The sequence below is a fragment of the Colossoma macropomum genome, unplaced genomic scaffold (genome assembly GCF_904425465.1).
Source record: "Colossoma macropomum unplaced genomic scaffold, Colossoma_macropomum, whole genome shotgun sequence".
Taxonomy (NCBI): Eukaryota; Metazoa; Chordata; class Actinopteri; order Characiformes; family Serrasalmidae; genus Colossoma; species Colossoma macropomum.
In genome coordinates this window covers 4,395,892-4,409,485 of record NW_023494802.1, presented here as the reverse complement: position 1 = coordinate 4,409,485, position 13,594 = coordinate 4,395,892, and the positions used below count along the sequence as shown (strand labels likewise).

General features: G+C 38.4%; 1 protein-coding gene across 1 annotated transcript in view; it reads left to right on the top strand.

Moving 5' to 3' along the window:
- Positions 1-13,594, top strand: part of syn2a (synapsin IIa) — a 25,994-nt gene extending 12,400 nt beyond the window's left edge. Inside the window, exons 3-12 of the mRNA XM_036590886.1 lie at positions 7,003-7,060; positions 7,180-7,271; positions 8,448-8,604; positions 9,173-9,262; positions 9,768-9,830; positions 10,077-10,219; positions 10,306-10,380; positions 11,264-11,366; positions 11,458-11,595; positions 12,566-13,594. Of these exons, the coding sequence (XP_036446779.1) occupies positions 7,003-7,060; positions 7,180-7,271; positions 8,448-8,604; positions 9,173-9,262; positions 9,768-9,830; positions 10,077-10,219; positions 10,306-10,380; positions 11,264-11,366; positions 11,458-11,595; positions 12,566-12,700 (1,054 nt within the window). The 3' untranslated portion in view covers positions 12,701-13,594. The remainder of the gene's footprint in view (positions 1-7,002; positions 7,061-7,179; positions 7,272-8,447; positions 8,605-9,172; positions 9,263-9,767; positions 9,831-10,076; positions 10,220-10,305; positions 10,381-11,263; positions 11,367-11,457; positions 11,596-12,565) is intronic.

Sequence of the window (13,594 nt, the reverse complement as noted above, 5' to 3'; positions counted from 1 at the left end):
TCAGGCGGCATATTCATAATGATTTTGTAATGTAGCGTTTAGAGCAGTGGTCTCCAACCCTGGTCCTGGAGAGCTATCTTTCTGCAGAGTTTAGTTCGAATCTGTATCCAATAAGCTGCCCCATCCCTTACTTAACTCTAATACATCTAATACAGCCAATCAGGAACTTGGGAAGAGGTTGATTAGTTGGAGCAAGTGTGGGAAATTGTGGTTGGAACTAGGATTTGCAAGAAGGTAGATCTCCAGGATCAGGGTTGGAGACCACTGGTTTAGAGGAATACGTAATAAAGTATTAGAGAAATATAATATTATAATACATAATTATTATGTTATAATAATTTGTATAATATGATAATGGTATTTTTATTGCATATAATGCCAGATAACATTAGATAAATTGCCTACATTTAATGTTTTTACTTGCCAAGATTCATTTCTGTATATTGATATTGACCTAGAACAGTTAATACACCCAGGTACCTCAGTAAAGCTGTACAGACATATTGCAAAACTCTTTTTTAAACCCTAAAACTACTTATTTTGTTGATTCTCTAAGGGAAAATAAGTTAACACATTCTCTAGAGAGATCACACTTAAATATCACAAATATTTCAGCTAATTTTAGTGCATAGTTTCAATTAATTTGCTGAGTTCAACATGAAAAAAAAACATTCAATATAAAATAACTTTTACACAGGCCACGATGTATGTTTGATGCATTAAAATATGCAGACGTGTGTTCTCTGTAGAAGACGTGTTAAATCATTTTCACTTTGAGAATCAACAAAACATGTCATTCAACCAGGTGTGCCCAAACTTTTGCATATCTAAGAACACTGCTACATGTATCTTTCTAAGGAAAGCATATGTTTTCCTTTCCCAGTCCATGGCATTTGTACAGCATGACAAGTACTAACTACTGTGCACAGTCACAATGCAGCGCTGTATTTCATGTGCATGTGTATTTCATCTTGACGTGGGTTCTGCACAATATCAGCACGTAGGCAGTTTGGCATGAACACAGAAGCCTCTTAATGAACTCAGCACAGTGACTCATCAGATTGAATACTACCAAATTTACATTCAGAACGTGAACCTGCCGTGAAAGAAAGGTAGCAGCTTAAGCAGACTAAGTAGGCCTGCAGGCTTTATATTTTTACATATTTTATGTAGAGAAGATGCTACATGCTCTGTAAATAAAAAATATTCTGTGGTGTATATAGTACTGTACAAAAGTCAGAGACCATCCTTCATTTTATTTAATATCCGGTCAAAACTGATTAATTACAAGTTATTCATTTTTCAGGAGATATTTCTGAAAGATTAGATGTAGATCCACTTGCATAAAGAAGGTGAAAGTCAAAGGAAAATAAGTGAAAATGCAATAAAAAATAGGACCCGTAACCTGGTAGACCACCAAAAGTGTCCCTGTCAGATAAACAGCACTTAAAGCTTTCATCTTTGAGAGAGAGTTGAAAAGCAAGCCGCTTCAGATCTGAAAACATCGACAGGTGCTTCTGTTCATCCTTCCACTGTGAGAAGACAAGTCAGTGCAATGAGTCTGAAAGGATGTGTAAACCATATATAAACAGGATCCAGGAATGCTGCCACCTGCTCTGGGCCCGAGCTTATTTAAAATGGACTGAGGTGAAGTGGAAAAGTGTCCTGTGGTCCGACTAATCAAAATTTGAAATTCTTTTTGGAAATCATGGACACTCTGTCCTCCGGGCTGAAGACCACTCAGCTTGTTATCAGTACACAGTTCAAAAGCCAGTATTCATGATGGTACAGGGGTGAATTAGTGCACATGGCAAGGGTGATATGTACATCTGTGAAGGCACTATTAATGCTGAACAGTATATACATATTTTGGCAACATATGCTGCCATCCAGACGACGTCTTGTTCAGGGAAGGCCTTGTTTATTTCAGCAAGACAGTGACAAACCACATTCTGCATGTATTACAACAGCATTGCTCCGTATTAAAAGAGTCCGGGTGCCAAACTGACCTGCCTGCAGTCCAGACCTGTCACCACTGAAAACATTTGGCGCATTATGAAATGAACTGTTGAACTGTTGAGCGGTTGAAATCCTATATTAAACAAGAACAGGAAAACATTTCACTTTCAAAACTACAGCAGTGTCTCCTCAGTTCCCAAACGCTTACAGAGTGTTAAAAGAAGAGGTGATGAAACACAGTGGTAAATATGACCCCGTCCCAACGTTTTTGAAACGTGTTGTTGGCATCAAATTGAAAATGGACATATATTTTTCAAAAAACAATCAAATTTTTCAGTTTCAACATTTGATTTGTTGTCTTTGTAGTATTTTCATTTAAAAATATGGTTTACATGATTTGCACATTGTTGCATTTTGTTTTTATTTACATTCTACACAGCGTCCCAACTTTTTTGGAAATTGTATATATGGATTGCATATATATTTCATTAAAAAATGAATAGCTTGGGGCGGCACGGTGGCGCAGTGGGTAGCGCCGTCGCCTCACAGCAAGAAGGGCCTGGGTTTGATTCCCGGCCGGGCGACCAGGGTCCTTTCTGTGTGGAGTTTGCATGTTCTCCCTGTGTCTGCGTGGGTTTCCTCCAGGTTCTCTGGTTTCCTCCCACGGTCCAAAGACATGCAGTCAGGCCAACTGGACATGCTGAATTGCCCCTAGGTGTGAATGTGTGTGTGATTGTATATGTCTGTCTTTCTGCCCTGTGATGGACTGGCGACCTGTCCAGGGTGTATCCTGCCTTCCGCCCAATGACAGCTGGGATAGGCTCCAGCACCCCACCGCGACCCAGAAGGATAAGCGGTTTAGATGTATGTATGTATGTATGAATAGCTTGTTAATGGCTGTACTATACAGATAAATGCATAAGTGTTGTACATAATGAATGTGATTTATTTTTATTTCTTCAATTATGACCAAAGGGAATGGTACAGTTTTAAATATCTGTTCTGTTTGAGCTTCTAGCATGGTAATTGGATAAGGATCTGAGTGGCAGGCCCCTCCTTAAGTGCTAATCAATGTAGCTGAGGGACAGCATTGCCCTAAAATTACTGGGAGTGTGCTGCCTTTAACACAGGATTGGAAGACAGTCTCACTAATTCAAGCCCTCTCTTAAAGAGAGATGCGAAGAGAGACTATAGAGAGCATAGGAAGAGAATTGTTCACAGTACTGTATACTGGGGAGAATAAACAGCCATCATATTGACTAGACCCATTTTACACCCCGGCGAGCACCATAATCATCGTCATGATGTGTAGGCGATCATAAACAGTGACACTACTCTGTGGCATTGTCAGAGCTGAAATTGCTTTGCATTCAGTAAACGTGGCCTTTTTGGAATTTTGACACTTAGGCTGCATGGCACAAGCACACTGTGTTCATTTTCTTTCACAATTCAGAGTGCTACTGTGTCCCCCTCCATTTTTGCTTTTCGTGACTATTCCTAAATGCAGCTGATAATCCAGTGATATGTGGTTCAAACAGATAAAATATTTTGTTCATCCATTTTAAATAGGAATGATCTCTAGGGTAACCATGATAAATCTCTGAGCATTTAAGTATTACAGACTGAACCAAGTAATAACCTTTTTTTAACCCAATGCTCACACTGTGTGGGCTGAATGAACACATGAAATTCACTGGAACATTTCCAGTACTTTCTGTTAACTGAAGTTGCATTATAAATAACATTGTTTGCCCTTTAATGGGCCAAACTGACATTTTAAATTCTTAAATGAAAAATCTTTTTTCTCATTTACAATGAGTCATACATAATTATGCTACTACAGCTGGTGTTTGTGTAGCAGCAGCATTCAAATACAGTGCGAGTGCACTTACCTGCTTCATGCTACATCTTAAATTGCAACACAGATCAGCCAAAATCAAAATAATAAATTGGCTGATTGCCAGTCACGTTTAGCACAAAAATCTGCCGATTCCAGTCTTGGCCTATTCCACTTGTGCTTCCCCTATATATACATAGATTTATGGATGGATGGATGGATGCAAGTATAGATAGAGTGCTGTGCAGAAGTTAGAGACCACCATTCATTTATTTAATTCCCAGTCAGGCTTGCTTTGAGATTTTTAAAGAAATCTGCAGGGATATTTTTCCACACCTCCAAAGTTCAGTCTTAGAAGTTGGTTTAGCATTTTCTACCTCTCACGGTGCAAGTGATCTCAATCACATTCAGTAATGTTGAGGTCTGGCTCTGGGGTGTACAGTCCATTGTTCTGAGAAACACCAACAGTTTCTTTGTTTGATTTGCAAATGTTCTTTTTTTTTTATTTGTGTCATTTTCTCAGTGAGGCTTCTTGACAGCTTCACATCGTTTCAGACCCATAGCGTTGAGTTGTCTTCTCACAGTGGAAGGATGGACAGAAACACCTGTGGACATTTTCAGATCTGAAGCAGCTTAATTTTCTCCTTTCTTTCAAAGATGAAAACTTGAAGTGCTGTTTATCTGAAGGGGACAGTTTTAGGGGTCTACCAGGTGTTGCAGGTGGTTGTTAGGAGTGTAACTTTTAATAATTTTTCCAAGACTCCAGTTTTGGAAATGTTTTTGTTGACTTTCTCCTTCCTTAAGTATATTGTCTTATATTTAATCTCCTCAGAAATATCTCCTGAAAAGTGAGCGTACTTCTACTTTATAGCTAATCTGACTCAGTGAAGGGTCTCTGACTTTTGCACAGTACGATAGATAGATAGATAGATAGATAGATAGATAGATACTGAAAGATTAAATATAATAATTAATGTGCCAAATTCAGTGCTTATCATTATGATCATTTGATGTATTATATTTGAAGTTATAAATAATGCATGGCTAATCAGCAATTAACAGCTAAAGGCACAAGACACTGTAGACCCATATAATGTGCATGTTTGCTATCAACACAGGCCTCCCCTTCCTCCAGCTAATGGCATTTATCATTGTCTTATGAACAGCATGAGGCAGGGAGACATGCTGTGTCACGCACACTTGAACAGATTGGCTCCAATATCTATGGCAAAGAGAAACATCTCTATAGGAGCGCAGCAGGTATAGAAATAGCTCAAAAATGCACATAGAAAACATTCAAGCTTTTAGAGACCAAATCTGCAACAAACACAAATCCTTTTGTTTGTTTTGTTTTGAAAATCTTCTGGACCACCAGCAACCTAAGTGGATTCAAGCACAGTCACGATGATTTGTTTCTTTTTCCGCACTGATCATTTGGAGCAAATGAATAGGCGGAGCGTTCAGCCTTGCATACATTTATTTTCTCCCGCTTTGATCTTTCCGTGGTGAGTCACCGTCATCCGCCTGCTCAGCTCTGTAGTGAGAGCTGGGAGGGAGAGCTAATATGAATAATTCACTCTTTACTTCCTGCCAGTCTGCTATCATCTGAAGCTATCTGACAAATGGCAGGCGCACCAGCGTAAACAAACAAACATGTGCCACCTGTCGTCTGGTTGGATTCTGTTACTCCAATATCAAGACACAAAATCCACCTGAATATAACCAGTAAAGTTTTACAGATCTTCAGAGAATAAACAACTTTAGAAATCTTGAGAAGTAGTCTAAGCGTTGGCCCTGTTATTGCAAAATTGTGAGTTTGATCCCCAGTGATGCCACAGCCATCCGTAACCTGGAGTCCAAGAGAGCATAATGGTCATCTCTCTCTGGGTGGGTAGGATGGTCTTCCCTCTCCCCCTATTAAGTGCAGTGCTAGCGAATGCAGGTATCTGTTAGCTGATGTAACAGAACTGGCAACCAGTGTTCTCCTCCAAGTGTATTGAATTTGAGAAGATATGGTGGTGCTTCATGTGTGTTGGAGGAAGCACATGCTAACCTTCACCCTCCCGTAACTGTGTAACAGGGGGAGGCCTAGTTAATGGGTGGAATTGGACATGACTAAAATTGGGGAGAACAATTGGGCAACCCCCCACCCCCCACAAAAAAAGTAATGGTAAGGAGGTAACTGGTGCAATTCAGCTGAGTTTATGAGTGCAGCTCAACATACGAGTCTAATACCTGGTTTTCCACTAAATGCTGCAAATGCTGTGGTTGTGTATACTCTGATATCCTGATTTCCTGCGGTGTCTTGACACATACAGTACTTTGCAAAGGTCAGAGACCACACTTTATTTGTTTCATGTCCAGTCAATTTTGATTCCCCTTAAAGCTTTCATCTTTGAGAGAGAGGAGAAAATCAAGCTGCTTCAGATCTGAAAAAATCCACAGGTGTTTCTGTCCATCCTTCCACTGTGAGAAGACAACTCAGCGCTATGGGTCTGAAAGGATGTGTAGCTGTAAAGAAGCCTCACTGAGAAAAGGAAACAGACAAAAAAGAGAAACATTTGCACTAAAATGACAAAACTGGACATCTGAGATAGAAGGTTTAATAGATTGATTAAACTAAATTTGTAATTGGGATTACATGAATTGTAAGAAAAAGGAACTGCAACCAACTTCTAAGACGAAACTTTGGAAGCGTGGAGAAATACCCCTGCAGATTTTTTTCAAAAACTGAGAGTAAGTCTCCTGAAATTAATGGAAGCTTTGATAAAGGGAAAGAGTGGACGCACTAAATATTGAAAAATGTAACATTATATTTAGTTACTGGGGCTTCTGCGTAATTTTTTAGCTGTACATTTTTTTTAACATATGTTTTCTGAGAAAGTAATACCTTGTACCTAAGGTCTGTTTTGACCAGAAATGAAATAAATGACTGATTTTGCGCAGTACTGTACTCAAAGGTGACAAATATTTGCCTGTGACATGCAAAATTTAAAGAAACAGTTTAGCCGGTGTGCAAAAATGGTGCAAAAACAGTGCCTGAAAGCTTGTAGCCAGCAATGACGCTGGATGCTAATTAACGGCTGTTCACTTTCATGTATTACTAAAAACATCAGCTTTTTTGACTGGACTGTTCTCTTAAATTTGTGCTACATTACAATCATAAATACCTTTACATTGACAAACATTGTTTCTGTGTTTTTTAGGGTCAAAATTTTCAGAGGGAAGAAGCTACAGGGAGATTATGATATAAAAGTGGAACAGGTAGGTTTTTAGATCACCATTTGTACAAGCAAACCACACTGTGGTTATATTCCATTATTACAGTTTTTTGGTAACAGCACTGTATGGATTTATTGATTTATTTGTTTTTTCTATTCTAGGCGGAGTTTCGTGACCTGAATGTGGTGTCCCATGCTAATGGGACCTGTAACGTAGCTATGCAAGTCCTTAGGAATGGAACCAAGGTTGTGAGGTAAGCATACTAATACACACTTTTGCTTGTGCACTCACTGGCCACTTTATTGGAAACCCCTCTCTTGTAGCTCTGCCTTGCTGGCGCACAATTAGAGACTGTAGCTCATCTGTTGATGATGCATGATTTGTGTTAGCCATCCACTTCATCAGTGGTCAGTTCTGACCACAGAGCTGTTCTTGACTGGATATTTTTGGATGGTGGTCCACTCTTAACCAACAGTGACACTGCACTCATTAATTGTGCAGCAACAGATGGGCTGCAGTCTGTAACTGTACACCTATATGGCATACCTATAAGGTAGTTGGAGCTCATAAAGTGGCCAGTGAGTGGACGTATAAGTTAGATGTTTTTGGAAAATTAGTAGTGAGTGCATTTGTCTGGTGCTTGTCTGACCTTGGCGCTCTCTAATACATGATTTGTATGCAACATCTGAGTATGGGTTAGGCTAAATGCCAAGCCGAGCCTGTCCAGTCGCTCAGCCCCTGCATTAGAGTCTGCAGTCGTCCCATTTAAGCTGCCTGCCTGCTACGGTGTAATTGTGTTGGATCTAATGGCTGGAAGCCTCAGAGACTAAACCAAGCATATCCCTAAAAAGATCCCACTGCGCATAGCAGCTGATAGTTCTGGCAGTTGCATTTGTTAACCTCACAACCCAAAAGGAGTGGTAGATGTCCTGGCTGATTAGAATCCTTGGCTGAATGGGAGAGGTCCAAGAAAACAGAGGGTTGATGGCTTTGTTAGTGTAGCATGAAATATGGACAAGTTTAACACTTGCAACATTTGCTTGAAATTTTTACATCAGTCAGTAAAAATGGAACTTTATAGGAGACAGCAAAAACTTCTCTTTGACTGTTCATCATAAAATATTCATACAGTGGAAAGGGCAAGCTGTCATTTTAAAACATAATAATCCTTAATCCCTTATCAATGGCTTGATGGAACAGAAATGTTACTATGTGACATTAAATAGCCCATAGAATCACATTCCTGCTGTCTCATGTACTCAGAAATACCCAGTCATTACCACTGAGGCTTCACAAGTGGCACCCATAATTGCAGACAATGTGTTCCAACACCATGTATCTGATCACAGCAAGTCATTTAATGAAACCACAATTAAACCTGTTTTAGAATCTAATGCACTCTAAATACTGTGTCTAAATGTCTTCACAGGTCATTCAAGCCTGATTTTGTCCTCATCCGACAACACGCCTTCAGTATGACTGAGAATGCAGATTTCCGCAACCTGATCATCGGGTTACAGTACGCAGGCATCCCCAGCATCAACTCACTGGAGTCTATTTACAACCTGTGTGACAAACCATGGGCGGTGAGTTTTTTTGAATAAACATGCAGACAATACAAAGTAAATAAACACATGTAATACTGAAAATAATGCAAAGGTAGAGCTTTAACATACACTATATGTTAAAGTATCCAGACACCATTTCATATTAGTGAATTTCAGGTGCATCCATTGCTGACACAGACGTTCAATTGCTCACACACAGCTTATGCAGTATAATCTTCATAGAAAAACACTGCCAGTAGAATGGGACACTTTGGAGCAGCCACACATAAGCCTAAGGTCACCATACCCAGTGCCAAACATCAGCATTGGGCTGTGACAGATCTACATTTAGACATATGTGTAATGTACATGCCTATAATCTATACAGTTCCATGCCCTCATACAACATTAAGTACATCCTCCTATCCTAGCACTTCACACCACTTTCTTATTTAAACAATTAACTGGCTTATTTATCATATCATATATTTAGAAAAGCCATCCTACAGTTAAACTGACTGTGAGAAACTGGTAATAATGTAATGAAGACTTGGATGAATGGTAAAAGCCATAGTCTTATGCTCTGCTTCTGTTTTGTTGTTTTAAGTTTGCTCAGCTGATCAGCACACACAGGAGACTTGGACCGGAGAAATTTCCACTGATCGAGCAAACGTTCTATCCAAACCACAAAGAGATGGTAAGAAATTTACATTTAAAATCTGTTGTTTAAAACATGTTTTAATCATGTTTCTAATTTGAATTCTCCCTTAAATTATTACTTTTGAAATTATTATTTGAATTATCTTTGTATTTCATTATTTGTAAGGCACTTTAAATGACTGCAGTGTATGAAAGGTGCTGTATAAATAAACTTGCCTTGCCCTAAGCCGTTCTTTGAAAATAAAGGATCTGAAATTTTTGGCTTGGCTGTGTGGTTCCAAAGAAATAACCCTTTAATTGTTTTCAAACATTTCCAAACATGCTTCTTTAAGGAACCATCCACTGAAAGGTTCTTTTGGAAACCAACAGTGGTTTTACTATGGCATCACTCCAAAGTGCCCTTTACTTTTAAGACAGATCACTCGCTTTCCGACCTATGAGTGTCAAGCTAAAATACAGCACTGAACATTACTGCAATTAAACAAAGGGCAGAACAATTAGCACAAACTATAAATATCTCTGCTTCTTTCTGCATTGTCCAGGTAACCATGCCAACGTTCCCCGTCGTGGTGAAAATTGGACATGCTCACTCTGGTGTGGGGAAGGTAAGCTAGAAGTCAAGCACAGTTCCTATGAAACAGATAAATGCACATGAACAATAAGGGATGATGTAACCAATAATGTATTAAATAACTAATAATGTAATCAATTTTGCATTTACATTGGCTCATAATGTAACTAAATGTATCTAATGAACAGCTTGATAATGTAATAGCTGTTCATTTTCCAGTTATTCGTCATTTTTTTTCCATTACAATGAGTAAACTGTTCTTTTTAATCCTTTTTCTAAGGTGAAAGTCGACAATCACACAAAGTTCCAGGACATAGCGAGTGTGGTCGCTCTCACACAGACCTACACAACATCTGAGCCTTTCATCGATTCCAAGTATGACATCAGGATTCAGAAAATCGGCAACGATTACAAAGCTTACATGTAAGTGGCACTGCTACTGACTAGAGATAGTGATCATATACTGATGATGAGATTATTATAACATGTGTACTGTCTCTGTCTTTTAGGAGAACTTCCATCTCAGGCAACTGGAAGTCCAATACAGGCACTGCCATGCTGGAACAAGTGGCAATGACAGATAGGTAACATAGAGAAAAACATTTAATAATTGTACATATTCATGAGTAAAATTTATTAGGGCTACTTTCAAATTTTCTGGTAACACTTATTTGAAGGCTACCTACATAAGGGCTTCATAACACAGTGAGTAACATATTTATAAAGGAAATAGTTCATGGCAGTAATCTCATGATGACATAAGATGTTTTATAAAGTAAATGACATTGCATTGACATTAGAGGCCTTAAATTAAACTGATGTTTATATGTTATTTATAACACTGGTATGAAGCATCAACACACCCAAGTAACAGGGTTTATAACGCAGAGTCCTAATTAAGAGCATATGTTTTCCATACACACGCGCACACACACACACACACACACACACACACACACACACATATATATATATATATATATATATATATATATATATATATATATATATGCATTTAATACAAGAATGTTACTCAATTCTTATACATATGTGATGAGATTCCAATATTCTTTACAGCCATTTATGAACTCTCTATGAAAGGATTTTGTATAACACCATGTAAACATTCTTCTACTTGGATAGTCTGAGGAACCCAAAATAGTTCTAATTAGAGCCATCTCTTTCCTGAGTTTTCCAACAATTAAAAGTTTCTTAAAAGTTTCTCTCATTACAGAGGCCTTGACTTTCTATCCCACTGATTTCTGTTCACTAGAGATTATCTACTGGGTTACAGCGAGCAGAGTGAAAAACATCAGAGCACAGACAAGAATAATTTCACATTTAAGAGGCTGATTTTAATCTGCACGACTGTTGTAAAAAAAAAGTAACATTGTTCATTTGCTGAACAGATTTTTAAAAAAATGTCTAAAGTCTATAAAATTACTGACACAAACTTTTCTTTTGTAGGTATAAGCTTTGGGTGGACACCTGCAGTGAGCTGTTTGGAGGCCTTGATATTTGTGCAGTCAAAGCCATTCATGGCAAAGATGGGAAAGACTACATTACTGATGTAAGTTTAATACAGCAGGTGACACACATTAGTGTGTATTTTATTATTAACTCCTGGTTTGTGCTGAATCGTGCTGTTTGTCTTTGATCAGGTGGTGGGCTCATCAATGCCCCTGGTGGGAGATCACCAGGCAGAGGACAGGCAGCTTATTGCTGATATGGTTATAGCCAACATGAACCAGGCTATGGCACAGAACCCTAAAAGACCAACTACAATTCAGCCATCACAGGTACATGCACTGATACACTTCCATTCAAAACTTGTCACTTCATGCTGAAGTGAATAATTTGTTATGTTAATAATACTGTATATTATTAATAACGTTATTGATTAATTATTAGGAGTCACTTGATAATAATAGTAATTCAGTAATAACAGATGTACAGTGTAGATCGAAATATTGCAAACTACACACAAGGGTTATTTTAGATTGTTAGACATTTCCTTTTTTTCATGCATCATTATCAAAGTGGTATACTGTACTTATCTATTTGTAGTCATTTCTTTAAGTTATCTGCCTCAAGATTTGGTCACCAGTTTTGAATACGATTCATTATGGATATTAATTTCATTTACAATATTATAAGATGTAGGTGACATCAACATTCAGCCACTCTTGCATCAAAGAATGGTGCAGTTTGGCCAGATTTCGTGGATGCCTTCCTTGGCATCTTGCTCGTTGTTCCAGGTATTCCCACAGATTTTCAAGAGTATTCAAATCTGGGGATTTTGCAGGCTAGTCCTGTGGAATCACCATTTCCTGCTAATGTAAAGGCTGGTTGTGTACAGTGTATAAAATAATTTTTATGCTAGTGCTTTATAGGTTTAAACTAATTCCTAGAAATCTGTACAAAATGAAGAAATGTGAAATGTGTCCAGAATGATGAACAGAACTGTAGATAATTACACATTGACTGAAAAGCTGACATTGGGAATGAATTATAATAAAATAAATGCCCAGAATTTCTAGATTTTCCCCAAAACTTAATACATTTTAAAATACGTTGGTGTCTAGCTTATGGTATTTTGGTCTACGCTGTATAATTTGTTATGAAATAGAATAACATTAATTATTAATACAAGAATTGTTTCAAAGCTTTTGAATAGTAGTGTATATCAGAATACTCTCCATATCAGTAAAAATCAGTACCGATGTGTGCGCGCTATGTTATTGCTACTAGTATCTGTGTTTCTTTCAGAGCGCCACTCAGAAGGAAGCCATGACGGACCTGAAAAAGACCCCACCACAGAAGCCCCCACCTCAAGGTTGTTTGCAGTACATTCTTGACTGTAATGGCGTTGCAGTAGGCCCAAAACCGGTCCAGGCAAACTGAGACGTGAGAGAGAGGCCATAATGACAGCGCTCTCCATGCGCTGAGCACTGAAGGCAGACGTTCAGACAGTGAGATGAGACGAGGGCGTTGGGAGGGGAGGGGTGGGCCGATCTCTCTTCTCTCAGAGAATCAGAGAGAAAAGCCTGGACTGTGTTTTTCCCCTATGCAGTGTCAACGTGTACTTTAGCTGTGCGCTTGTGATGGTTGCTTGTGTTTCTCTGTAAAGCGGTTGTTTTCTTCAGGGCTGTTTTTCCGTGGTGTTATGAGCAGAGTGTGCCTACAAAGTTCAGTGTTGCTTTTACCCCTCATGTACTGTACTCTCTCTCTCAATCTTCTTTTTTTTCCGTTATCCCTGTTTTGTCTCCATTTCAGTGTGTATTTATCGGTGGTGTTCAAACTGTGATCTGGTCAGCAGTTTGACATTGTGTGTTCAGTATATATGTGCGTATGGCCATTGTGGAGATGATATAAATATAAATGTATTGATATACATACACACTTTTTTTTCCTTTTCCTTTCCTTTTTTTTCTTTTTTTCCTTTTTTTTTGCATGAACACTTCCAAGGCAGGTGATTGTGTAGAAAGGTGAGACAGACTCGCTGTGCTTTTTCTGGTCACCGTTCTAATGATTCAGACACATTAGTAGTGCTCATGGCATTGTGAATGTGTACTAAATATTGTCAGCTTACAACTTAGTGAGAAAACATTGTAGTGTAGCGTTAGTCTTTTGAGTAATGTAGAATTTTTAGAGCTTCATAGTGAACACATACTTTCTTTTTTTAGTGGATTCAAGAAAATAATAACCTGAACACTGAATTTTTGTATCATTTTGCTAGAGATGTTTTTAACTGGTCAAGTAGTTGTTTTGGATATTATGGCGATGCATGTCATGGTA